Source organism: Anas platyrhynchos, chromosome 13 (genome assembly GCF_047663525.1).
Source record: "Anas platyrhynchos isolate ZD024472 breed Pekin duck chromosome 13, IASCAAS_PekinDuck_T2T, whole genome shotgun sequence".
NCBI lineage: Eukaryota > Metazoa > Chordata > Aves > Anseriformes > Anatidae > Anas > Anas platyrhynchos.
Window position 1 is genome coordinate 6,177,526 of NC_092599.1, and position 26,775 is coordinate 6,204,300.

General features: G+C 47.1%; 1 protein-coding gene across 5 annotated transcripts in view; it reads right to left on the reverse strand.

Moving 5' to 3' along the window:
* Positions 1–26,427, reverse strand: part of LOC101797576 (monocarboxylate transporter 2) — a 38,816-nt gene extending 12,389 nt beyond the window's left edge. Inside the window, exons 1-3 of one of the 5 annotated variants that reach the window (XM_072044242.1) lie at positions 25,996–26,427; positions 21,047–21,197; positions 20,449–20,720 (exon numbers count right to left, since the gene is read on the reverse strand). In XM_072044242.1, coding sequence (XP_071900343.1) covers positions 20,449–20,665 — 217 coding nt within the window. In that variant the 5' untranslated portion in view covers positions 20,666–20,720; positions 21,047–21,197; positions 25,996–26,427. Of the gene's footprint in view, positions 1–11,064; positions 11,510–11,627; positions 11,761–20,448; positions 20,721–21,046; positions 21,201–25,995 lie in introns of those variants that run through there. The other 4 variants (XM_072044244.1, XM_072044243.1, XM_005011202.6 and 1 more) reach the window with 4 other exon arrangements.
* Between the last annotated feature and the right edge of the window lie 348 nt (positions 26,428–26,775).

Here is a 26,775-nt window from a genome sequence, read left to right on the forward strand (position 1 = left end):
CTAAAACTATGGGATGCTGTGCCATGGAGCAGAGCACTCAAAGCCTGTAAGACTCCCGATAAAGCCTGTCTCCTGCTCGGACTGGGGGCAGCTCCTGGACAGAGAAGTGCCAGCTGCGACAACCAAAGCAGAATGCTCCCACATGTCCTACTCATGCAGCATCCACCTCGAGAAAAGCCATACAGATCCACGTCTCTCTCACTCCACGAGCTGTCATGTTGGCTACACCCATCCGTAATGATGGGTTTGGAGCATGACAGCAGATGATGAGCAGGAAGGTGCTGAAGTTGGGACACACTGTGCTCTGCTTCCTGGCTATGGGGCCATCCCAGAGGAGGGGCTGGAGGTGAAAGCAAACACCCGTATCTCAACCAATGTCTTTGCAAATGAGAGCACGAGGCTGTTCCCCTGCAGCAGCCTCAATGGACACGCAGTGTCCTCAACGACATCTCGGCTTTCCAGAGATCACTCATTAAGCCATGAGTCTGCAATTGCTCCCTGGTCTTGTCTTTCCCGGCCACAGCAGGAAAGCAATGGAAAAGCAGGAAAGCAGCAAACAGTCAATGGGATCTCTCAGCAACGCTTTGCAGCAGGTCTGTGTGACCTTCCACAAGCAGCCTTCACCTGCTGTCGGGTGTGTTATCAGTTTTACAGGGGGTTCAGTCCCGTCTGTTTGTCTGTCTGGGTGGGGAGCTGTGGTCTCAGAAGTGCCAGCAGCTTGGACTGGGCTGTGCCCACAGGGAATGGAGAATCACTTCAGAAGCAACATAAACCTTTCTCCTTCACACCCCAAAACCTTCTAACTTCAAGGCACCACGGCCTTGCTTTGCTAAAGCAGCGCAGCATTTGGGATCACAGCACACGTCTGTGACAGCATTTGTGCTCCCTGACCACCCTCACCCCCACAGCGCTGAGGGTTGGAGACCTTGAAGATACCGAGTGCAGCCAGTTAGAGGAGGAGGCCGGGAGCACAGCATCTGCACCGACCTTTCCATACAGTGGAGCACCCACAGTGAAGGCCACGACGAGCACTTAACCTGCAGGGAAAGCACCAGATGGGAACCCAAACCTCCCCGTGCTGCTGCTCCCAGGACAAAGGTTTTGTAACAGTGCTGAGCAGACCTTTGAAAGGCACCGAAGCAAATCACATCCCCCAAATTACTTCCACTTAAGTCATTTGGACCGACAGAAACGTAGAGGCGGTTGTCCATGGGCTTTAAGAGCAGCCTTTCAGAAGCTGTCCCATCTCTCAGCAGAAAGTGGAGCACGCGACATGTCACATAGCTGTGCACACTGCGGCACGCAAACCCTGCCAATTTGGGCACGAATCACAAAAACGTACACCTTCCCCCTGCCCTGATGTCTACAATGATCAGTGTCACCCCTGACAGATCCCAGGCACCTCTCCTGCCCTGCCGTGCCATATGCCACCCATAGCACTTGTCCCGCGGGGAGCCCATCAGCCGTCCAACGCCAGATTAAACAGCAGCGTTCTGGGAAACTGTAGAGAACATGAAATAGCTCAAGTCAAGGAGAGGAATTAAGAACAACAAAGCCAGCACCACAGTCGTGGGAAATAGGAAACATGATTACTGCTTTGCTTGCAGCTATTGCAAAAATTAAAAGTGTGACAGCCCCTGGAAACACAGAGGAATTGAAAAAGCAGGACCTGTCATTTACTGGTTATGCAGCATGCATGAGAAGAATAAAGATGCAGTGCATTACCACACCGAAAACAATTACAGCAACAGCGCGTGCAGCTTAGATCCCAAGGCACCTTGACTTGCTCGCACCTGCCTGGTCCAACACGCAGGAACCACAGGCTCCCTGGCCTCAAATCCAAACGAAACCACCCCGCCTGCCTGTGAGCTGATGGCAGCAGGAGCAGGAGGCAGGGTGAATTTTGTCTCTTAATTAACAGAGCCAGGCAAGGACAGGGCAGGAGATGTAGCTGGCTAAGTGAAGCTGCTGTTCACCTGGTCTGACCTCGCAGAGGTTTTGGTGAACGCTTTCAGAGTTCCTCAAAAGTCACAGTGAGGAGCAAAAGCCAAATCAGCTGTGCAACGTGTCCCTGGTGCGTGGCCTCTTGGGGACCAGCAGCGTCACCAAGCCAGCATCATCCCCAAAACATCCCCACACAGCAGAAATCCCACAGCCACTTCTAATAGGGAAACTAGAACTAAAATTCAAGCGTTGCCTTGTACCTTGCTGCATGACGGGGACAAGGCTGCTGATGTGGGGTTGCCAGCTGTGGGAAGGGACAGCATTTCCCACCCAGCCAGCCTTAGGAAACAAGGCAGCCCCTTCCACATCCCAGCAAGTGGCTCGCTGATGACCTTCCAGGCTCAGAGATCACTTATCAGCCATGGCAAGGGGATGGCACCAGACAGAGACAGGCACAGGAGGAAGCTGAGCCTGCTTCTGCTGCTGGCTTTGCTCAGAGCTGTGCCTGCAGCTCTGCTCCTTGCACTGCTGGGGGACACACACGCTTTTCAGGGGAGCTACCATCATCCCCTGGGGAAGAAGAAGGAAAGCCAGGTCAGAAACACCTTATTTTGCACCCCAGATGCTTGTGGAGCAGAAAACGGGTGTGCTGCCTGTCATAAAACTGTGCAGCCTGCAGAGCAACAGTTCGCACCAAGTATCCCCTAAAGATGCTGCTGGGCTCACGGCACTCCTGGAAGACTGCTGTAATTGAAAGCGCTATCCTCAGCCCACATAAATCATACTGGTTTAGTGCCTGTCCTGTATAAAGCCTCTCTTTTCTCACACCTGTGGCAGCTTTCCATTAGTTGTTAGCTGCTACACGGAAGGCCGTGTCAAAGCAGCTGATCCTGGTGGCAAGCAGAACACAGCAACTTGCCGGTGGGAAAGCAAGCAAGCCCCAGCTCATTTGTTAGCTTGTCCAATTACTTTTCACCTTGAGTTTCGTGTCTGCAGAAGTGAAAAGGACCCTGAAGAGGAGATTGTAAGACCATAAAGAAAATGCAAAACACCCTGGGCTCTCCCATCCACTCCCCCCCGAAGCCAGACCATCTTGTCATTTATTCTTTTTGAGCCACTGAACTATGATCCGGGCAGGATGGAAACACAGACATGGCATTTAACAAGAAATATCAATCCAGACTGGCTTAAACTCCTGCAAGTATGACAGTGCTCAAAAGATAGACACCTGAATTGCTTTTCTGTTTTTCTCAGGAAGCCTTATGAATTTTTTATGAGCTGCAAAACTTCCAGTGTTGGTGCAAAACACCAATGTATTTTTAACAAGGGCTCTATTTAAAGCGTTCTTCTCTCCCATACCTCTGACCACATCTATATCCCTTATTCGTCTGGCTTGTGATTTTTTTTTTTTTTTTAACTTAACCTAATACCAACAGAAATGAATTTCTCCCTGTTGGGCAGAACCTGGCCTGGCTGAATTTCTGGTGAAATATTTCTGGGCAGGGCTCAGGCAGCCCCGCACCCCAGAGGCCTCTGTGCAATGTGGGCTTATTGCAGATTTCACAAGGCCGACCTTCTGACCGTGTAAAGTGGCACAGAGCCACTGCAAACACCGTGTTTCTGCTGCTAAGAGCAGTCGATGGCCATGCAGATGATAAAACAGCAAAGCTTTAAAGCAGCCCACGGTGTTGAGCCCCAGCGGTGGTGGGTTTGGGATCGCCGGTGTCCACAGTGCTGGGCTGCAGGCACAGCTCAGCTTCTCCCAGGTTCCTGTGGGGACAAGAGCTGTCGATGTGCAGAGACACCAGAAAAACTGCCCTGATAGTTCTTAGTCTCCAAACTGCTGTGAAAACACAGATAAAGCTCCAGAGTTCAGCCGGACAGGACTGGAGCTGACTACGTGGAGTAGCTGGGGACATGAGGAGGAGCTGGGAGGAAAAGGGGAAAATCATTTATCCTAATAAAGCAAAGTCTGTTATTAGGCTGGTAGTAAAGCAACAAGAGGAGCAGGCCTGTGATTTCCTCAGTAATAATCTCATTCCCTCGGAGGAATAACAACAGTGCCGTTGGCCTCATAATTCACCCAGCAGGGCACCACCCCTCGTGGCGGAGCAGCCTCCTCGTTACGCAGGCAATGAAAGAAGTGCCCAGCGTTATTAACGTGCTGCCAGCACACACCAGCGTCCAGGCCTGGGGGTCAGCATTAGCAATCAGCACCCGTTAATGATGCACGGCTCAAAAAAAAAGCACAGGACTCTGTCACAAAGCAGGGGGGAAGGGATGGGAAAGGTAAAAACTTGCAGGTTTTTGTGTCTTGTGCCTTGCTAAAGAAGTCTGAGGTCCAGGACACCTGGAGGGCTCGTGTTTGTTACCCGAGCCTGCTCCAGACTTCTGGAGAAGACTTGCTGGCACCTGGTAATATCACAGGCCATTATTAGTCTCAGTTTTTGGGTTCAGATGGTTTTTTTTGGACTAGCAGTGGTGGAGGAGCACCCCCTCGCTTCCCCAGGCAGTGCAGCTGCAGGCAGGACAACCACACGCACTGGGGCTGGAGGGCAAGCAGCAGCAAGCAAGCACCCCAGGTGACAGTCCTGGTGTCACATAGCCCACAGCCAGTTCCCAAAGGGCAGCTTCCAAACACCCATCTGCCCCTAAAATGTCCTGCTGCCTTGTGTTACTATTGCTTTGCATCAGAAGTTGGCAGTTTTGTGTGAAGTCCAACATATGCCATAGCAGCTCCCATAGCTAACAAGTCCCTAGAAGCCGCCTCTTGCCCCCTTGTGGGTGAGGAAAAGGCTCTGTACATTAAAGGGGGTGATGGCATTGCTTGTAGAGCTGGGGCACATTCTGCAGAGCAGGGCTGTTGTAGCATAACCCCTGTGAGATGCAAGAGCCAGGCATGGGGACGCCTGCCTGGACACGTGCCCCTCGGTCATCAGGCTGGCCCGTCCCTGCTCCACGGTGCTGGGTCTCCCAGGAACGGGCACCACAGCCAGCTGAAAAACCTGTGGAGATAACAACCTGGGGCACAAACCAAGCTGCAGCAGCCTCCCCTGCCAGACATGGCCTTGGAAAGTCAGGGAGCATGACCTCCCATCACACATACGTGTATTTGCTACAGAAGCGTCCTGATGTTAAGAAAAAATAATAGGAAAACAAAGCAGGCAAGACCCAAGCTTCAGAGAGACAAAGCGTCCTCGTCCTTATCCAGCAATCTTATCTGATCAGTGCCTCGGCATTTCAATTTTCAGACTGCACAACTGGAGCGTACGGAGGAGCCACAGGCCAAAAGCTCCAAAACCGGGGCAGGAGCCAAGGTCCCTCGTGTCACTTCGTATTTAGGCAATTAAATAACTCTCCTGCGAGGGGACAGCGAGGCAGGTGCCCAGCACACGGCTGCTTGTGCTCAGCGCCTTCCCCAGGCTGCTGGCTGGGATCTCAGCAGCCCACAGCTGCTCACCTGCAGCAGGTCCCGACTTCACGCTTTTTGATATTTTTTTTCCATAACTTTTTTAGCTTTTGCTTTGGCAGGACCACAGTCTTTCATCCCTTCCATCTTGAAGCCCAGCTACAGATCTGTTCCCTCCACAGCCGAAACACCTGTTCGTTGAGATCAGCAGCCCTTGGGTAGCATCCTCTACACCCTGCTCTACAGGCAAACAGCCCCTATCTGGGCATGTCCTCCAAGGGCTTTGTCCACCTCCTAGAAACCCCACACGATTTGACCAAGAGAGATTTATGCTGGAGAGCCACCCAGGGGCAGAATAACTGCAGTGCTGCAGGACAGCTTGGCATGAACATCCTCACACCCCTTCCTGCAGCAGCACGCACACACACACATTGTCCTTCCTGGGGCAAGAATCCTTTGCGTGTGTATATTTTACTTTTTGGAGGGGATTGCAACTTGCTCCTGGGCTTTATACCTGCATGTGAAGCATTAACAACTCCCCATCCAAAATCCTTTGCTTTCTTCTTCCTCGTTCTTATTAATCTCTGTTTTTATTAAGTCCATCACAGCTCTATTACTCCTGCCTGGTGACCTTGCTAGCTCCAATGAAGGGCAAAATGATAAAGCTTTGTGACCAAGTCCACGAACACAGAAATATTTCACCTGAACCTATAGCTATTATCGTTCTTAACTAGAACAGGGCTATTTAAAAAAATAAAAAATATAAGCACATATGTGGTGACCTTGCAGGGCTTGAGTGCTCTCTGAGAGCCAGGAGAAGTATATGAACCCGCAGTGCCATCCATTACAGATATCAAATCATTCTTCACCCGGTTTCCCTAACAAAACCCATGCCGATAATGGTGCTGCTACACCAGGGAGTGCCTCGGTGTGGGAAGACGCCTTGTTTCAATGACATGGGGAGGCACTGACTTGGTGGGACTCCAAGAGGTGGCCACAGTAAGCAGAGGAGGCATCCAGCACCACGCTGCTGAGCTGTGCTTCTGCCAGAAGCACCTGGGTTTGGTCCCCAAGCCTGTCCACCGCAGGTAATGCTGCAGCAGGATGCCAAATAGCCATCGTGGAGTCCTTCTTCCAGCCTACACAGAAACCCACGCAGACGTGTGCGTGTCTAGGCAAATCCTAGTGAAAGCCCTATTTGAATTTTTTTGTGGAACCAACACTGTAAGCACATAACTAGGGAGCGCTGATGCATGATACTTTGCTGTCAGTGCTGTCAATGGCACCGAGCTTTGGGCAGGACATGTAGAAAACCGCCTGGCTCCACCAGTCAGGGCACCTCCTGCCCATCAGGACCCCGTCTGCACCAAAACTGGCTCACAGAGAGCTTGCACATCCCACAGCTGGCCCCAGCTCTGTCATCATTTGCTGCTTGTCCTTGGAAAAACACCTCCTTTTCTTGCCTCAGTTTCCCCTGTTGGTGCTGTGGTTAGCTTCAGGGCTATTTGTAAGCGCTTGGGATGGGTGGAGAGCGCTGGGTGAGGTCTTCTGGAGGCAGAGAGGGTTTCAGTGGGGTTCGGTCCAGACCAGAAGAGCGCATACACAGTTTTGATTAAGTTAAGAACTGCAGAATCAAACTCATTATTAATATAGCTTTACGCCACTGCATGTTGTAAGGTCCTTTCTAAACCTGTCACTGCAATTTATCATGCCAGCAACGTAATAAAATACGGCTATAAAATTTTGGATTAAATGTTCAAGGTCAGCGGTCGACTTTCAACTTCCCAATCTTTTCCTTGCAGCTCTAGCTGATGCTCTATTAAGCAGTTACAAGCTCTGGGAGAAAGTTTCTTTGGAGAAAAGACCCAGTTAATGGGCATCTCCAGAATTAAAACCTCAGACGTTTCATCCAGTTTCAAAACAATAAATAATAAATAACAAAAGTAACAAACACCAGCTGGCTTTGGGATAAGGTTTTTACTTAAGAAATGCTCTTGTTTTTGTTGTATTTGCTAAAGGTGGCTCTCTGTCTTTTTGTAAAATACGCAGAAGGCAATTCCCTAATTTCAGTAGAAATTTGGATACATAAGAACAGCAACATGGAGACCAGGAGGGCATCACAGCAGCATATGGCACAACCAAGACAAAGACTCCACAGCACTCCATGGAAAACAAAACCAAGGTACAATCCTCATGCACGTTTTTGTTTTTGTTTTTGTTTTTGCACAGCAATAGCAAAAATAAATAAATAAATAAATAAGATTCTTCAAAATGAGAATAAAATGTCAGATGTCTCCCACGCTAGCCCCAGCCACCCAAGCTAACCAGCTGAAATGACTGTGTCAGGATCTGGTCTCCACGTTTCACTCAGCTGAGTTCTGTTCTTCCATTACAATGGCAAAAAGATCATTTTGGCCACAGAGTTATCATTAAAAAATAAAATAAAATTGAAAATGCAAATATTGTCCCAGGTATTAAATTATTCTCTCTGTTCTGGCCCATGCACCAGAAAGCAGCCTCAGAGCTCTACCAGCTGGCCATAACAAAAGGCATTTTTCCTGCCCACTATCCTTACCTCCTCACCACTTTCAAGGAGCCTGTAAGAGCTATGAGAACATCACTGCTGTTACATTAGTATTGTCTGAGTTTCTTATTTTTAACATGTCTGGCTGCTTCCCCCAGTGCTGGATAGGGTGACCAAACCACCACCAAATTAGTGTTATCTTTCCTTTCCTGGGGGCTCCTCTGCCCGCTGTTTTCCAGAGCAGTGGTTATCTCCAGGGACCCACCGGTGGCCTGGGCTGAAATGTGTCACCCCAAAGATAGGAGGGGGCAGCTCTGCCTGGCCCGGTGAGCCTCCCCTCTGTACCAGGCACTGGCTCTGCTCCACCATCCCTCCGCATGGGGCGAGCCTTCACCCCGTGCAAGAAAAGAGTGGAGACATTGCAAAACGGAAATCCTTTATCAGACCGACAGAATTTCACCCTGGGGGACGTGGGCAGAGAACAGCAATGTTCCCTTGTGCACCTTGCCCAGAGGTTTGCTGTCCACAGCCAGAAATGTGCCGCGGCTGAACGTGAGCACTGGGGAGAGGCACAAGTGCCCTGCCATAAAGTCCAGGCTGTCTGCTTTACTGCACACTAATCTGTTTTACTGCCTGTGTTAGAGGGCCAGGATTGCTTTCTGCAACCTCATTCGGATTAAGAAACTGGGGGATAAGACACATTAAAACTTCTGCAATATATATTGCCGGAGCTGCGGCTGGGGTAAAACAGCTTCCTAGGGGAACAAAACCACAAGTGGAGGGCAGAAATGGTCTCGGCTCCCAATTTTCAGTCTTAGTCTGAAAAATTCGTGTTGCTCTGGTGCTACAAGCCACAGCCTCAGGTGGTCACTGTGAAATCTGTGTCCGTGCTGTCCCAGTCAGCCGAGCTGCTCCTCTTTGAATTTGGGTGAGTTCACATAAGTGTTTTCCAAAAACGAGCTCCGTTTGCACTATTTATTAAATGCCAGCATAAGCTCTGTTTACAGTAAGCAGCACAGCCTAAAAACAAGTCCCCACACCAAAAAGCATGCCAAGGAAGTTAGGGACTGCTTCCTGAGGATGTTTGCAAACAAAGCTGTTATCAGCCAGGGCATCAGACCCTCCAAAGGCACGCTGCCAAGGCACTGGTGGCATGGGGCAGAGGAGCAGAGCGAGCTGGGGGTGCCAGCAGAGCTGGCAGACTGCTCTGGCACATGGTGGTCTGCAGAGAGGATATTATTTGGGGGATGCTCCATCAGGAGCTCCCCCTGCCCTGCAGCAGAGCGGGGCTTCCCATGGCATCACTCTGGGTGATGGTGTCCACTGCAAGCAGATTGAAATTCTGAGGTCATCACCATGGTGCCTTGAGCCCCAGGTAACACCTACCCAAGACTTTGTGCAATTTCAGTATCAGCCACAAAATTTACAGCAGCCTCCACACATTCACATCCTTTTTGTACCAGAAATTAGTCATCTCTCTTTGACTTCTAAACCATGCAGCTTCCCAGACCCTCCCCTATAGGCATGGGCTGGCTGCTGCTCCTTTTTCCCCTCCCTGACTGCCTCCGAAGTGTTCCACATCACAGCAAACCCAAACTGAAACCAGCTAATCGGACTGAAATGCACCCCAGCCCTGTAAAGCAGGGCTTAAGTAATACCTAAATGAGTGGCACTCTTTTTGCCTGCCTCCCACAGCAGTGTTTCTCTCTGTCCCCCATTCCCCAGTAATCCACTTGCCATCAGCTCCTGCTCAGCCCATACAGAGCCTGACTGCTTGCTTTTCACTGCTGGCTGCTTATTTGTATTGTCAGGGATGAAGCAAAAATGGTTTTCTCTGCATTTAATAACAAGCTCCAATGGCAATGTATGCCAGAGCTTCAGCTTGGGCTCAGCATCCTGTTGAGGTGTCCTGGGAGAGCAGCACTGACTCCGGCAGAGGATTTGTCTTTCTGAACTGCTGCTGCATTTGTGGGTTCTTGGATGGGAACTCAGCCCAGCTACTGTCACTGGGACCAAGTCTTCGCACTGGGTGGATCACAATAGGGTCTGATTCAAGAATCTCTTCCACTTTGCTAAACTTTACAGTACAAAGCATTATTACTTTCATTACCAAGTCTCTCTATAGAAAACTATAGTGCATTACTAAGGAAATCAAAAATCTCTTTTTAGAAACAAAGAATATTTTCAGAATTTATTTAAGAGCCAGGACAAATATTGATGAAGTTTCCTGCAATTACAGAGCACAGTTCCTGTCTACCCACACTTGCAGATTTAATCAAAGGCAGACTGTGCTTTTCATTGAGTCATTAGTGTGCTATCAAAATGATTTTAAAAAAGAACAAAGTTATATGCACTGCTTTACAAGTGATAAGAATGATTGACCCTGGTGATTTCATCGCTGTAATTACAACCTGCCACAACAAACCAGCAGCTGCCACAGCTACTGCTCTACTGCATGCTCACCCTTGGCTGCGCCCCAGACCCAGCTGTTTGATACCAGCCTGCTCTCCAGGCTGTTTCACTGATGCCCATGGAAATTTTAAGAGGTTATCTGACTTCTGGACAGCAGGCAGCCCACAGCCATGCTCTGCTGGCAGTTCTGAAGGTGGGAGAGCAGCCAGGAGGCTGCTGAGATGATACCCAAGAAGCAGAAGCCCCAGAGGCAGCCCAGGGCTGGAGACAGGGCACAGCACTGGGGCACACCACACAGCTCAGCCTCTGCTGCTGAGGATGCTGCGTGCCTTTATAAAGGCTTGCACGTGGCTCCATGCCCATTGCATTGAAGTGGATCCTATTTTGAAAGACAACAAAGGTGCTGCAGACCCAGCTGGAAATTTTGGGGATGTCAGCAGCGAGCTGGTCACAGATCACATTTCTGAAGGCATTGGGAGTCCTCCACATGCCCAAAAGGTACAGAAAATGAAACTTTTTGTAAGCACCAGGCTGGTTTGAAAATCCCAGCTGGCACCAGTTTACTTCCAAAAAACACCCCGTAGTTCATCTGCGCTCTGCATCTGGACACGTTTCCCTGAACGAAGTTGGAAACAGGATCAGAAGATAAACCTGCTGATAAAGCAGCTCAGAAGGACACCGTCGCCTTCCCTGTACGCTGCCCCAAAAAGGAGATTTCTGACTTTTTTCTGCTGTGCAGCAAACCCACCCTGGCAGCCGGGGCAGGCTTACTCACCTGCGCCGTACGTGGTGGCCAGCATGATGGAGGAGACCCACGCGATCTCGCTATAGGACGTGTCAAAGAAACCCTGGATCTCTTTGAAGAAGATGGCTATGCCTTTGGGGAAGGCGTAGGCAAAGCCGATAGAAATGAAAGCACCAAAGACCACCACCCAGCCCCAGCCACCATCTGGGGGGCTGGGGGCTGGCCCTGCGTTAGCAGGGGACGGCATGGCCGGGGGACGCGAGCCCAGTGCTCCTCAGGAAGCCCTGCAAAATAAAAGTGCAAACGGGCAGCGTCAGTGCCGGCAGAGCTGTCCCAGGCTGTGACCACAGCATCGCCCCCACGCTTCGGGCTGTTGATTAATTTTTAGTCTCCCCTCTGCAGCGTCGCCGTTATCGCGAAGAACATCGGCAGTGCCACTGGGGCGGACAGCGCTGGAAACACCCCGTGGACGTAGCTATGATTAAAAACGCCAGCTCCAACCTGGTGCAGCCCCCACCCACCACCCCAGGACACCCCCCCAGGACAGCCCCGGCCACGCGTGGGTCCCCGCAGCCCCACGCAGCAGCACCCACCTGTGGGATCGCGGCACTGAGCCCCTCGGGGAGGGCGATTCTGCACCGCCCCACGCAGGACAGCCCCACACGGGACCCGCCCCGCACAGCCAGCAGACCAAGCCCCCTCTGGGTTTACCTGCTTTTCCCTTTTTCCACTTTTTTTTTTTCCCTCACCACCCTACAACACCGAGCACTGGCACCCAACCAGCCCGCTGGGGTTAATTAAATATCCACAGTCATTTAAACGGAAATTAGGATTTTTCCTGTTTCTACCAGCTCTCTTCCCTCCTGCTGTCCTGTACCCATACAACTATATCACGGCAGATTAGGGCAGATGTACCGTCACTGTCTGCTCTCCCTTATTCACTGTATTTTCCACTTTTTCCGCTGAAGTCTTTTTGGGGAAACACTAGAACTGTTTGCTCTTGCTAGAAAGTTGCAGCTTTGCTGCCAGCCTTGTGTCTTGCTCCACCTTGTCTCCTCCTGCCTCAAGTAACTGCGGGTCTCAAAGGAATCCACCCACGAGCCTCCTCAGCCCCAATTTTGTGCAAATTCAGATGGATATGGCAGGCGAGCACCACACCCTGCCACCTCCCACTCTGCCTTGGACAGGGAGACCTCCGTTCCTCGGTGTGTAACCACAAGGGCTGGGGTACAATTTGGGCAGATTTTGTGTGCCTGCCTGTGCTTCCCCAAGGACATGGAGAGACGGAGCTCGCTGATCCCATGTGGCACTCCGTCTCACTTCAGCACCACAAATTGCTAAATCCGAAATAACAAGATTTTAATAGTTACCCCTTTGGGTTCAGGTGCAAACACACCAATCTGTAATGAAACAAGAAAGGTCTCCTTTCCTCCCTATTTCCATCCACCCTCCAATGCTCCCCAAACAGCCCCTGTTACCAGAATTCCCATTTTTATCCATAGGCAATTAGGCAATAAGAGAGAGGGGGAAGGAACCGGTGCCTTGCTCAGTAATTTGCCCGGTGCAGTTAATCTACAGCTTTAAAGATCTCCTTACAGCACATCCATAAGATGTTTTATTACTACTATTTCTTCCTTCCTATAAAACTGAGTAAACTTAAAAAGAGCAGGAGACCTTGACTCGCGGGTGCAGGGCCACAGCACGATGAGCTGGCGAATTTTGTCCTGGTGCAGCCCAGAGTCACTTTATGAGCTGCAGACACCCTTACAGCAAGCTTTTACAATGCACCCCTGAAAATACAAGTTCTGCCATTGCAGGGCATAATGGAAGTCTCCCCAGCATGAAAATCCCTGTCCGCAGCTGAATAAGGTGACGGCGAAGGGGACAGGATGGTTTGCTCCCATTTTCCTACAGAGGGTTTGGGATTCCTGGAGTTTTTCTAATCAAGTTTTAGTGGCTGGTTTCTGTCTTCTGCCAAAAACGAAAACACGTGAGCACATATAAACCACCACACCCAAGACCGAAGAAAGACACATCCTTAGCACTGCACTATGTGCTGGTGGGAACCCCCTGGAGCAGAGGGACACAGGATCAGGTACAACACTGCAAATGGGAGAGTTTCCTTCTGCAGAAACATTACATTTGGTGTAATTTAAGGAATTTCCTCTGCAGCAAGCACTGGCATGTCACCCTCTGGGTAAACATTAACACAAACTGGTTGCAAACACAAAATGGGAGGAGGAAACCAGTTGCAGCAGGAGCTATTGGGGGGACAAATGATTTCTAAAGACACCTGAAAACCATCTGCACAGGTGTTGCTGCTCTGACGAGATGCTCACAAGCAGAACATGACCATCTGAGGGCAGAGGGAGAGTTTCTTCCAAGAAAAAGCCTGACAGCAGAAATCCTGGGCTTGCTAGGTCAAAAAGGATTCGCTAGCAATGTGGGGAGATGTGGGGCAGCTGCCTATGTGCGTGCCCCTCCTGCGGGAAAGAGCACAGCCCCCAGAGCCGGGCTCCACTCACCCATCCATGGCAATCAGATGCTTCCTGGAGGGCAGGATTTTTAATTTGTTGGCAAGCAGCAAGAAAGTTCATTAAAATTGCAAAATACCTTTTCAACAAACTCATTTCCCTATCACAACCCTCCATGTAAATAAGTGGCTGCTATTGTTTCCCCAGCACTAAGCTCCAGGGGCAAGAAGAAGGGCAAAGGGAGAAAGGGGCTGGGGCTGGGGCTGGGTCAGAGGCTGAACCTGCTCTCAAAAGGATCCATCTTCCACTCTTTGCAAAGCCTTTCATGGCAGTCCCCATAGATACTTTACATCTGGATTTTTATAAGCAAACATCCTTCATTTATTGAAGCCTAAGGCTTGATAAATAAGATTCTTTAAAATGTAAGGACACAAAAATAAAAGGACAAAAATAGAAGTGACTAGTCTTGACAGTCTGAGTGATTTCCTTTTACCAACAATAAATAATAATAAAAAAGGGGGAAAAAAATGGACTCCCCTGAGAATGGAAAGCATTTATTTTTATTCTCTGTGGGCCACTTTGGTATTAGGAAAGAATTTTATCTGAATCCTTCTACATACAGTGTTTTATTGCAGCTGAAGGTAGGAGCTACAGCTCTGTAACCCCAACAGTGTTTTTCCTTCACTGAGCCTTCGAAAGTCAATTAAAGGCTTTACAAATTGTTTCCACATTAAGAAAAAGAAAAAAAAAATCTGTCCCTAGCTCTGCTGCATCACAACAGCATTGGGTAAAGTGAGCAGCTAAAGATGTGATGGCACTTCTTCCAAATGTCTGCGGTACCCATTGCCACAGCGTGGCTGTTTCTCAAAATATTTTCTCATTTTCTATTCTCTCATAAAATGTATCAGCAGCAAAGTCCAATCTGTGACTGAGGCTGAAATTACCTCTCATTTATGAATGAGATTATATGCAGTTTTGTCCACAAAACCTAAGGGCCCTGCTCAGTGACCCAGGATGCAATACCGGTGCTTTTGCAATTTGTCTTAGGAAAGAAATAGCCCAGCCCTCTGAAAATAGCCATGTGCATTTATTTTCATAATAATATTCTTTTTTCTAAGGGATCAGTCCATACTAATATAGATTAATATTTAGGAAAAGGTTTGAATTCAGCAAAATTCTCTGCTCTCAGCCCCACCCAAATCCAGTGACAAAATTCAAGCCTGAGGACGGATGAGTGCTTCCTTCCCAGGTAAGCACAGACTGGCCTCTACTCACCACTGGGCTGACACAACACATTCCTCAAAGTTTAGCCACCAGACCTCCAGCATTCAGGGATTTACTGCTAATATTGTCGTGCTCAAGGTATTAATTAAAGGGAACCTTGCTCTGCCCAGTGGTTCCCAGGCAGGGATGCAGCAGCACCGTGGCCAGTCCCTGTCCCTTGGCTATGGCTATTTTGAGGACACCTTTGAATCCCTGGATTCCTCTCTGGGATGGTGTGAGATGTTCGTCTGTCTGTGGGCACAGTCCCCAGCCCCACATGTCCCTGCACCCAGCAGTGGGGTGACACTGTGTGAGGATGAGGGATTTCTGCACGGCTGGAAGCTGCCGAGGCAGCTGGCAGAGCCTCGCACCTCCGATTTGCACCTGGTGATGTTTTACAAAGGGGCCATAGGAGGTCAAAACAGAAAGTTATGAAACATCAAACTTGTTTTTTGGCTAAGCTGTGGTATTAATAGCACTGCAGAGGCCAGGTGGGCAGAGGAATTCAAACAGCAGTGAAACCCTTGAATGGCTCCAGCTCTGCATCGCGCCATCCAGCCGGCCAGGTACGTGAAACACCGCTGCTGGAAGTGCTGGTTTCCCTGAGACCAAAACACAAAGCCAGCAGCAGCAACACTTCTTCTGCTTTTCCCCTGTTGCAGGGGTTTAATCAGTAGCCCAAACAGGAACAGTTGTGTTGGTAAGAAGATGGCTACAATTAATTTAAATCTAATAATTGGAATGTTTTCACTTGGGAATTAAAGCAAATTATTCCTTTGCTATTGCATCTTCATCTCATTTACATCTTAATCCCAATAGGGCCTTGCTCTGTTATATTTGGAAAATGACTGCATAGGAAGGGAAAAACAACAGAGCTGAAGGACCCAAAGACACACAGAGTTCAGCTATTAACTTGAATGGCAGATGTCTGGCTATGTGAAGCCCTGAATGGCCAAAAATTAGCACAGATTCCATGTTTTTCTCAAACATCACTAAAAGCCACGCGGGTGGCATTTCAAATTGTGCACACACACACGGGCAAACAAACAGCTGGGGTGGAAGGTCGTGTTGGAGGTGCAATTACACTTTACCCCGAGCAGCACGTCACTCTCATTTGTACCGAAAGCAATGGGGAATTCACTGAAGGACACGGTGTGCAGCAGGATCCTCTGCGCTCCCAGCTGCAACTCTCCAGTCCTGGAGACTTTGTTTTCCTCCTTGCGAGGTTTCACCACAGGCTAGTGGGTTCATACCTCTTTGCTCAAAGTAAACATGTAGTGAAAAAAGGCCTTTTTGTGTTGGCAATGTAAAATTAGTACTGTATCCCATCCTATTCCAGTTTGCCTTACCCACTTTGCCTACTTGGTCTCATTCTGAAGTGAAAGCACACAAAGCATCCTGGACCTTCTGACGGAAATATTCTCGTGAGAGTTTCCTTATTTATTTCAATGAAAAAACAACCAGGTGGAGAAGACCTGCAGCAGTTTAGACTGTCAAAACCCCAGTGGCTGCAGGGTTCAAAGATTTCCAGCCCCTCCACGAGCAGCTTCTCCAAGGCATGGCCCTAAGTATCTGTGGCATAGCTGGGGACCACTGCTTCCAGCCCACCTCCAAGGCTGTCTCGCCACAAATAAACGCTCGGGTCTTTAGCAATAGGACAGAAGGGCAAGTAACACTTCAACAAGGTAGAGAGCTTTAGATCTCATTAAACGCTCCTGATGTCTGGGAGATGAGAGATTTTACAGGGGCACCAAGAAGAGCAGCTCCCTCTTTCTCCCTCTTTGAAAGAGCAGAAAGCTGGCACTGTGCAGTGGTGCCCAAGTGTGAATTGAGGGCCAGGAGCTCCTCAGCTTGGGCACAGGGGGACATCACACTGGTCTGCAGGTAGTCTCTGAACACCATTGTTTGCAGGTCATAGAACTCTGAGCCATTACATCACGAAGGTATTTTCCCCCCAGAGTTAACCCACCCTCACCCAAGTATTCAAGGCCTTGGAGTCAGTTAAACCTGCAGAAAAACTGTCCCAAAGAGGCAGATGGAAGTTTGTGTTGTGTTTTGTTGTTGTTGTTATTGTTACAGCATAGAAAATTGTTGTGATGAGTGTCTGCAACTGTTTGAGGGTTCCTGCTCTTCCATGGATTCCCCCAATAAACCTCCCTCTGGGACTGCAGTGCCCTGAGAGCTGCAACCCCTTGGCTACACAGAAGTAGGGCACTTTTGGCTTGCTTCGAGGACAAGAATGCAGCCAGCAGAAGCCAGGCTCACTGGGACCACACAGCTCTCATCACCCCTGAGGCTGACAGACACTGCAAGGGAGCAGGGGGAAGCAGGACTGCAGGGTAAATCCTGCAGCCATTGTGTGCATAACCAGCTCCTCTGCATGGGGCAGAGGACACCCAGCCTGATCCTGCTACATTTCAGTTGAATACTTTGGTATGGAAACAAGAAACAGAATCAAAGGAAAGGATTATTCATGCACCAGGTAGTGTGGGCAGCTGTGTACAACATCCCTGCAATGCATCAGCCCTCTGTGCCCTTAGCACAGGGTGATGCAACACGCAGTATTTCTGTAGGTAAACCCAGCAGCACTCCTGAGCCTGCATTTCCCCTGTTTCTTTGCCCTTCTGGCTGACCGTTGTCCAGCAGATCGAGCACGATGCTTTAGTATTAACTTTCAAGGTCTTACACAGATTGTTCTCCAGGAGCTTGTTGAACTTTTGACACTGTATGTCCATTCTGCCCTATGAGATCAAAGAGAGGAGACTTTTGGTCCAAGCACAGTGTTTACTCAAGCTTGCTGTAATCCCGGCTTTGCAGACCGACCTTCCCAAGAGCCTCCCAATTGCCTCAGGCATGACCCCTTGTAAGGCAGGCTTCACAGATGCACTCATTACTTGGGTCATATTTATAGGACACTCCATCACTTAACAGTCCCAGAGACCTTTGGGAAACCAAGTGTTTACAGACACGCAATTCATTTCTAAAATTTCATTCACTTCTCAGCCTCCTTTCCTAAATATCATGCTTGGGGCTGAAATTTTCCAGGCTTCTAGCATTATGGATTAGCAAATCAAAATTTTCAGCTGACAAGTGAAATCCTGGCTCCACTAAAGGTGATGGCAAAGTGCCTATGGACTTCAGTGCAGACAAAATTTCACCCAGAAGGAATATCCAACATTTTTTGAAGCTTTCTTTTTTTTTTTTTTAATTGCTCTAGTGCTAAGAAACTTACACTCCCCTACAGTACTACTTGGTATATAGTTAGCTGTAGCATTTCTGAACATTGTAAAACTAAAGTTGTGGTTTGAAGGCATAATTCCCCCTGAAGGCATCCCCTGGGTACCCTCAGCCTCCCTGGCAAGTCTTGCTGGTGCTTTCCTCCTCCCTCAAACAAGGCGTGCAGCTTCACTGGATGCAGCAGGATCGCTCTAAATTTATGCTGGTGTGTGAAAGGAAGATCAAATTGAGTATTCGATTACTTATGCATTCAAAGATATTTATTTTCTGAGATGAAACTACTAAATCTGTTATTATTACCATTCCCTCCTCTATGATAATTAAGCATGATGCTGCTGTCAGATCTATGGAGATGTCAACACCATTTACAGGAAACAACTTCTGAAAGATGAGAACATGATGAGAAAATGTTTAGAATTATTAATCATTTGCAAAAACAGAGTAGATAATTGATCTTCTTTAATTCTAGAAAAGTCTATAATCTTTATACAGACATTCTTCATGAGACTTTCTTTTTTTCCCAATATATATTATTTTGGTAGTTCATTTTTAAAACCAAAATGCTACAGTGATTTTAAAACTGAGAGAGGCTCAAAGCAACAACTACTGCACCATAAGACAGAGCCCTATCAAGGAAAAGTGCCCTTATGGCAGTCAGCACAGGCCTAGTGCCTATGAAAATGCCAGGAGAGGTACTGTAAGACCCCCCATCAGCAGTGAGTTCTTAACCTGAAGGCTGTGTGATGGTAAAGGTAATGCTGAAAAGGAGAAGTCATCTTGATTCTGCCAGCCAGGACAACATCTTGTATTTCCTTGCTAATGCTGACATCTCCCTGTTGTTACCTCTGACATCTGGAAACATCAGGAACTTGTGCATGTGGCTGCAGCTTCTAGTGATAGCTCTGCAGCAACAGGGTGCCAAAAGCATCAGTATTTGAAGATCGATGATGAAAACCTCGAGTTTCATGCTGTAGTGGCTGCTTCCCCCATCAGGATCACTCACTCCAGTCCCTATGCTTTATCCTCCCCTGCATCTTCATCAGGTTGTTGAAGATAGCTCTGAGAATGTAGGGGGGGAGACAGAAATGTCAGTTGGTCTGAGACATCCCTAAAGGTGTTCAGTTTCAGACATCCAGATCTCAGAGGGCACTGAGCAGCCATCCCAAGGAAATCAGGCCTGTAGCAGCCATGCACAGCCTGAATCCCCAGCCTGAGCCTTTCGAACCTTTTGTTTGGCCTTTCATTTTACTCTGCTGACATGAAACCACAACAGACACAGTGGTTACAGAATATGCACCCATTGTTTCAAAGGAAAATACACACTCATTAGACCTGCTGATTTAATAGCCCTGGAAGCGAGCTTCCACCCTTCTGAGACTGTAGTCCCAAGGCCCTGGTGAAGCCTTCTCACTGCCTCTGAGGCCATTTCACACAGCAGCTTTTTTAATCACTGTGCAGAGCTCCTTCCTGAGGTACTGAGGTGCTGGGTGTGCGCTGGTGTGGCTATCTTATGTTCTTGGTGTTAATCCTTTTACATTTCACGCTTGCAACACAAGCTAAGAACGAAGGCTCTGCTAAGGGCCAGGCAGTAACTCCTGACAGCTGCACCTCACAAAGCACCAGCAACCTACAAACAAGACAGTAATCTACTAACCATTAATAGCAAGATACACACCAGCTGCTGAGATCAAAGTGGCAGGATGATACCTGGCATCAGTACCTAAGGCAAGTATCCCTCTGAGCACATCCACTCAGTGATTTCATTACGAGGACAAGCAACACCTTCCTGGGAGCTTTGCACAACAGCGATGTTTGCCGCCAAGGGACAAGCACTCAGTGAACAATTTAACCTGAAGTGACCAGGGGACACATTTGTCCTTTCAGAGAGATCCTCCAGACAGAAATCTAAAACTTCATCGCTTAAAAATTTACAGCAAAAATTTGGCAACAGAATTAGGTAATATTTAAAGACACATTTACATACTAACTCAACATCTACATGCATGTATGCTATGCCTGTTCACCAGCTGAGTTTTAGCTTTCAAGCTTCCATCCGTACAACCATGAGTGCCAGAAACATGTTTTTTTATTTCAAAAAGAAAGCCAAGAAGAGGAGCAGGACAAAAGCTGTAATGCTGAATATGCTGAAATAACTGTCTAGGTTTAAAATAATTCCCCTGTGGCCAAGCTCCAAGCCAAACACATCGAGATTTCTGATGAAATAACAAGAACTGATGACATCGTATATGTTATCGATAAAATATCCAGCAGTGCTGGTTTTCTCTGTTTTGCCAATGCACAACATCAGAAAACAGAAAGCCAATTTTCAGGTTAGATCTTTCCAGGAACTTTCTCAATGAAATATGTTCTCCCCTCCCCTTTTGGTGTGGAGCTCTGACCTCCTCTGATACAAAGAAAGATGAGGTCTTGCTTCACTTACCTCCTCCGTACGTGGTAGCACACATGATGGAAGTTATCCAGGCAATCTGGCTGTAGGAGATGCTGTAAACAGCCTGAAGCTCTTTAAAGTAGATTGTGAAAGCTTTAGGAAAGGTGTATGCAAACCCAACCGAGATGGAGGCCCCGAACACCACTGCCCAGCCCCATCCTCCGTCAGGGGGGATGTAGCCCAGGTCTGAGGGGAGTGGAGGAGACATGGTCAGTCCAGACCTCAGAGCAAAAACCACTTCCCAGTGGTTTTTGCAGCTTTCCCTGCAGAGAAAAACACATCCATGTTTTATGGAATGTGCATATCATACAGCCAGGCATCATCTTATTTAACAGTACAATTACTCAGAAGTACAGAGAAACACTCACTCTTCAAGCCTTTATATTTTGCTGGTTATTACAAGTTTTACTGTGCAAATCTAACACAGTCAAAATCACCCTTCCCTCTTCAACAACCTTGCCTAGCTCTTCCACCTGTATTTTAAATACATGCCCTCAGAAGACTCCAACACCTTCTGTGCTGAGGGACAGGCCCCATTTTAGCGAAGCGAATGCCTGCACCCTGCCCAGCCAGCAGCTTGGTGTCTCACCTCAGGGTTGGCTCCTGGAGGTTGATCCTTGCTCAGACGCTCAGCCCGTCCCTCGGAGAGAGGGAGATGCCACACTCATGCCGTTTTCAGGGTAAAGGCTCCATTGCTCGTTTTTCAGATGTGGGCGGAAAAGCTCAATTTCAGGTTACCCCTGCTTAAAAGAAGTCCCATAATGTGAGCAGCAGGTGAGCAGCCCCACAGTGCAGCCAGCTCCCCTGTCCTGTACTGGGATGGGGCTCTCTCAGCCACTTGTTTTCCCCAAGCCAACAAGCAAACTGAGAGCAACTGCTTGCAAAGCGGCTGAAGTTCCTTCCTACATAGGGGCAGCAATTCCACTCATGCCTGGCTCCTGCCAGGTTAGCAGATTATGCTCAGGAGCAACACGGATCAAAGACGGCATTCACTCATTTGCATTCTTCCCATACTCCCTAGCCACTAAAAATAAAAAAAAAAAAAAAAAAAGTTAAAAGAAAAAAAAAATAATTATATGCACCTCTGGAGTTAATCTACAAATCTATTCATCTATTTTCAAGGCCCAAAACATCAAACCAGAGGGGAGAGGATCAGCTCCCATTGCAAACGGTGCTGAGGAATGCATCTGCATCTTTGTGGACAGAAAGGTGGATTTTTGTCCTCAAAGGAAAGGCCTTTATCTACTGCAAACTTGGAAGCAGGAGAAGCTGGTAGGAAAGGGCATGAACAGAGCTAATGGGAAGGAGCGGACACAGGTATCAGCTGGACACATTCTGCTGAACCTCAGAAGTAGCAGTCAGCTCACTGGGAAGACAGGCACATTTGTTTATCTTGGAAAAAAAATACTCAGGGAAAATCCTGTGTAATTTGCATCTATCTGAGAGTCCTTCACTTCTTGACAACATTGGATTCAAACTGTTAGTAGGAGTATCCGATTGGAACAGTAAGGAAAAAAAAAAAATAAGCTGATGGTATGTCTACAGACAAACTCCTGAATTTGTGTCTTCTTTCTTTTACTTTTACAGCTGTCAGGCCATAACACTAATATGGGGGCTTCATGCTGCAGGCTTCGTGCTCCCCCTATGCCTGGACAACCAGTGCACACTCAATAGGCAGACACGTTTCTCCTTGTCTGCCTCAGTGGCATGCTGAGGAACCCCCAGATCATGACTTGAAAATATAGAATTAGCAGAAGCAGCTGAAAGCCAGTCCAACCATGATGTATAAATACAATGAAATCTGGTTTGTAAACTCTCAGCTTGCCCTACGTGTTTATTTGCTGCTCCTCTCATCGAAACATTGTCCCAGAGCCTCCTTCTTGTCGTTGTCACTAACTCACTAAACCCAAGTTTATCCACCCTACACCGTTGGTCATTCCTGTTGCGACCAAAGGTCATGAAAGAAAAAACTGCCCTGAACAAGCAGAATGCCTCATTGCTTTTGGATGAGATTTCCAGGTATTACAGGAAATACACGGATATGTTTAGGAAACCCTTTGCAAAATACTCTTCAATGAAGAGCATTTCATCCACTGAAAATGTTCATTCCCCCCAAAGATAATTGTTGATTTTTTTTCCATCATAACCTTTCTTCACTGTTCTTTTGATCAGGCTGAAGACTCTTCAGCACCACTTACATTTGATCTAAGAGCATTTATTAAGGTCAGACTAGATGATCTTAGAGATCTTTTCCAATCTGAATGATGCTATGATTATTATTTATTTAAGCCCACACTCAGCATTGCAAAAGCATCACTGCTGAGAGGTTATGCTGGGGAGGGATGACCACACGTCAGTCCTGTCCTCACCCTCTCTACCAGGTGCTGTGGGCAAGAAGGACGCGTGTTCAGATCCAGTCTAACAGCTCGGAGGGATTGCACTGTGCTTCACTGAGACCCACAGGAGGACTATCATTTACAGCCCAGAATCCTCACTGGCAGATGAAAGGCAGGTGTGGTAGAAATCCTCTTGCCTAATTCCCCTTCAGGTTAAAGCCAGTTTATTCCCTTGCATGCCTGGGATTATCACGGGAGCCCAGACCAACACAACTCCTGCTTGTGCTTTGAGGTGCCAAACACCTGCGAGTCTGGGGCAGAAGCTGGGCAGCCACAGGAGAGCTGTGCTGTGCCCCAGCTCCACAGATCTTGAAAATATGCAACAAGTTATTCTGATGCAGAACCTATTATTTCCCGTCTTTTTTTTTTTTTTTTCCTACATGAAAAATATTTTGCATTGTCTTTTCAAATTTTTTTTAACATCATTCTTGGGTGGGATTTTAGAAGGAAACTCATGTTAAGGAGTAATAGCGGTGCTGTTGGAATGACTGTCCATTGACAAGACATTTAAGAGATTTTATTACTTAAGAAATATGCATTTCATCATGCCATTTCTTTCGCTTATGGTTATTCTACCCAATTTAAGCCATTCAAATATTGTTGAGGATATCAAGCTCCCAAAAATATTGACATATCCTAGAGGCTCTGAAATTAGACAAAATAGAATTGATTAAGGGGCAAGCACAGCAAGGACATGTTCCTAATTTAATATCATATTTGTTATTCACAGTCTACCAAAGTTCAGGATATGTAAAAATTCTCAGGCCCCTCAAATTCAATCTTTTTTGGCAGTCATTTAAAAAGGTTGAGCCTGGGCTTTAAATATATTCTCAGGGATTATCAAGAAAGGTTATTTTTTATTACAACCAATTCATTCTGCTTGTAAAACTCTGACTAATTGTACACCACCTTTAGAAGTCTAACATTATGAATATATTTGTTCATTTAATTTCATTTTCTGTGTAATGGGAGATTTATTGAGAGGACATTTGCATAAAAACAGATTATGGTATCAAATTCATTGTCCAGCTTTCCTACATCAAGGTTAGCTCTTACAGAAAGCCAAAGGGAGGCACTGAAATTAAATCCAGCTATTATTATTAACTCATTCTTTCTTTAGGAATTGTTTCTGCAGGCTCTGCTCCTGCTCTCCTCCTGAGCGCTTCGCATACAGTGCAACATCTCACTGCCAGTCACGGCAATTTTAACCTTCTGGCTGAAGTTCTCTTGCATGACCCCCAGGTCACCTAAAATCCTGCGTCAGACTTATTTTGGTCAGTAAGGAACAAAGGAAGGGATTCATAGGCCACACTGACACTCAACAAAGGGTAAATTTCACCCTGGATTGAGTGGAGGGGGCACGGAAAATTCCTGAATTTGTTACCAGTAAATCAAGCAGTGGAACTGGGCTGCTGAAAGAGCAATGTCCACAACGTGGCCACGCACTTTGCGGAGGTTTATGTAACCCAGTTTCAGTAGGAATGTTTCCATAAGACTTACATTCCAAATCCCCATTTGGGGGATTTAAAACATTCCCCTGCCACGTTTATAATCCAAACAGAGCAGCGCACTACTTAGGTACAAGAAAAAACAGGAAAAAGCTGACCATAGGCAGGCCTGTGCAATGTTCTCATCCAATCTGAGGAGAAAACCCAGCAGAAAGGTAAACAAAGACAACAAGAAAAATGATTCATCCAAGCTGACTTTGCAAGTCAGCATCTGCTGGAGCCTGTATTTCCTGCCTCGTAGCCACATGCAGTCATGCATATTATTTTGCATTGGCCCAACAAAAATATCTTCCCTACAAGGGCACAACGAAGGCCTAAAACCATGCACTAGCTCCTGGTTTACATTTATAAGAAAGGCTTCTACCAGCGCAGCCACAGCCAGCTGAGCTGTTCCTCTTACAAACACCTCCCATTTAGAAGGATTTTCTACCATCCAACAGTAAGAGCATGCTGAAAAGTCACCGAGGGTCAAAAGGCAGCAAGACATTCCTGGGAGAAGTTCACTGAGGGCTATTAAATAACAATAACACCTCTGGCGTTGCTGGTTGCAAATTACTGGAGACTGGGAACATCAACAGCTTGCTCTGCTCTCGTTTCCCTCAGTAGCCACCAGTAACTCTCTGCCAGGGACAGAATTCCAGAATTCCAGTTGGACAGGGGTTGGTATGTTCTAGTTCCTCCTGCCTCACTGATCATGTCTTATAACAGATATTAATTCATTTAGACTATTAGAACTAAGTAACTTCTGTGCTGCTGGACTTTTTCTTCCCAAAACGTGCTGTCTTTTTCTTGCAGATCCCAGCTTGATAGTTCCCTTGGTTCTTACCCATTCTAGAATGGTGAACTACTATGGGGAACTTATCATCCTAAATGGCTATGATAAACAGAACTAAGTAATTTCTAACAACTCATTCAACAAACACCACCTGCTCTTGTTCACAGGATACCTATGTAAACAGGCTCTCAGGGTGGTCATTCTTTTTTTAAAAACAGCAATGCCCAAATTGTAAATATTTTCTGCTGGTAGTTATTGGGCTGTGACTCTTCGCATGTGTTTTAGACACAATGGCAACTGTTCAAGTTACTTTTCAAAATCATTTTGGAAAACCTTGGTCAGTTCCATCAGCAGATGAGATGGACGAGAGAAGAAGAAACTCTACTGTTTTGTTAGCCTACAAAAAGTTGCAATTTCAATAACTAATCAGATGGTTCCTTTGCCTTAGCACTTGCTCTCCACACCTTAGTTTTTGATGGAAAACATGGCCCATCTTTTATTCGTGTAGTTTAAATAAAAAACAAAAAGCAAATTTGCAGAGCAAACACAATTTAAGCGTGTCACCTCATTTATTGGTTGTTAGAGGAAGTTAATTTGATGTTCATCAAATGCTCCTGCCTATGAACTTATTTCTCAGAATGTTTGAAGAAATCTGTTACAGAAGGAATATGGCCAGAGTGAAACCAGAAGAATATGAAATAATACAAAACTTACTTGCAAATATTTTTCTGCACCCACCATCTTGATTTCAAATTAATCAAATTTAGAATAGAACACTGATAATCACATACAACGTAACACACACACACACAAAATCAGAAGTTGGCACAAACCAAGCATACAATTTGTATTTTCTTACATGAGAACTGCCCGTTGCCACCTTTCCGCGACAGTAACCGATCCGCAGACAGATCATGTGCAGGTCTAAGGAAACAGAGGGACACAAAGCGTTCCTTTAAATGGATATATTTGGTACTATTTTGGTTGATGTTTTACAGATATGTTTTTATTGCTGGTACTCAGTGACACTTCACGATCTAAATAAGCACATACTGTCTTTTAACAGGTCAGACTCCACACTTTAGGGCCAGTAAGTGACGCTGTCAGGGCACACAGCCTCCTCTCCATGACCTGTTGTGGGGCTGTGCTGTGTGCGAAGGGGCAGCCTGCAGCCCATCTGTATAGACTTGCTTGCAGCATTGCTCTTTCTTCTCCAGGAATGCCTCACTTTTGCTCAGGTGATCTAAAGAGCAGATCATGCATGATCTAATCCACCTCCTTCGCTCCTCTTCGGGGAGATCACTACCTTCGATACCTTCTCTGCTCAAAGCTCATGGCATGCGGGAAGCTGCGTAGTCCTTCAAAACAAAATAAAAATAAAATAATACTAATAAAAAACATCAAAACTAGTCTGGCCAAGTGTTCTCTGGAGGTAAACTTTTAGCATTATTTCATGAGGGAACGTACATGGGGTTTTATACCTGTGCTTGATCAGGCCCAGGGTCTACTACTATACACAACTCATCTTCTGAGGTAGAACCTGTTTTAGGTTGTATTCGGAGGGCCAAACCTTTTAAAAATGCAATGGGTCTGCACAGCTTGTGCATGACATTAGGTTCTTAAAGAGGAATAAGATCCT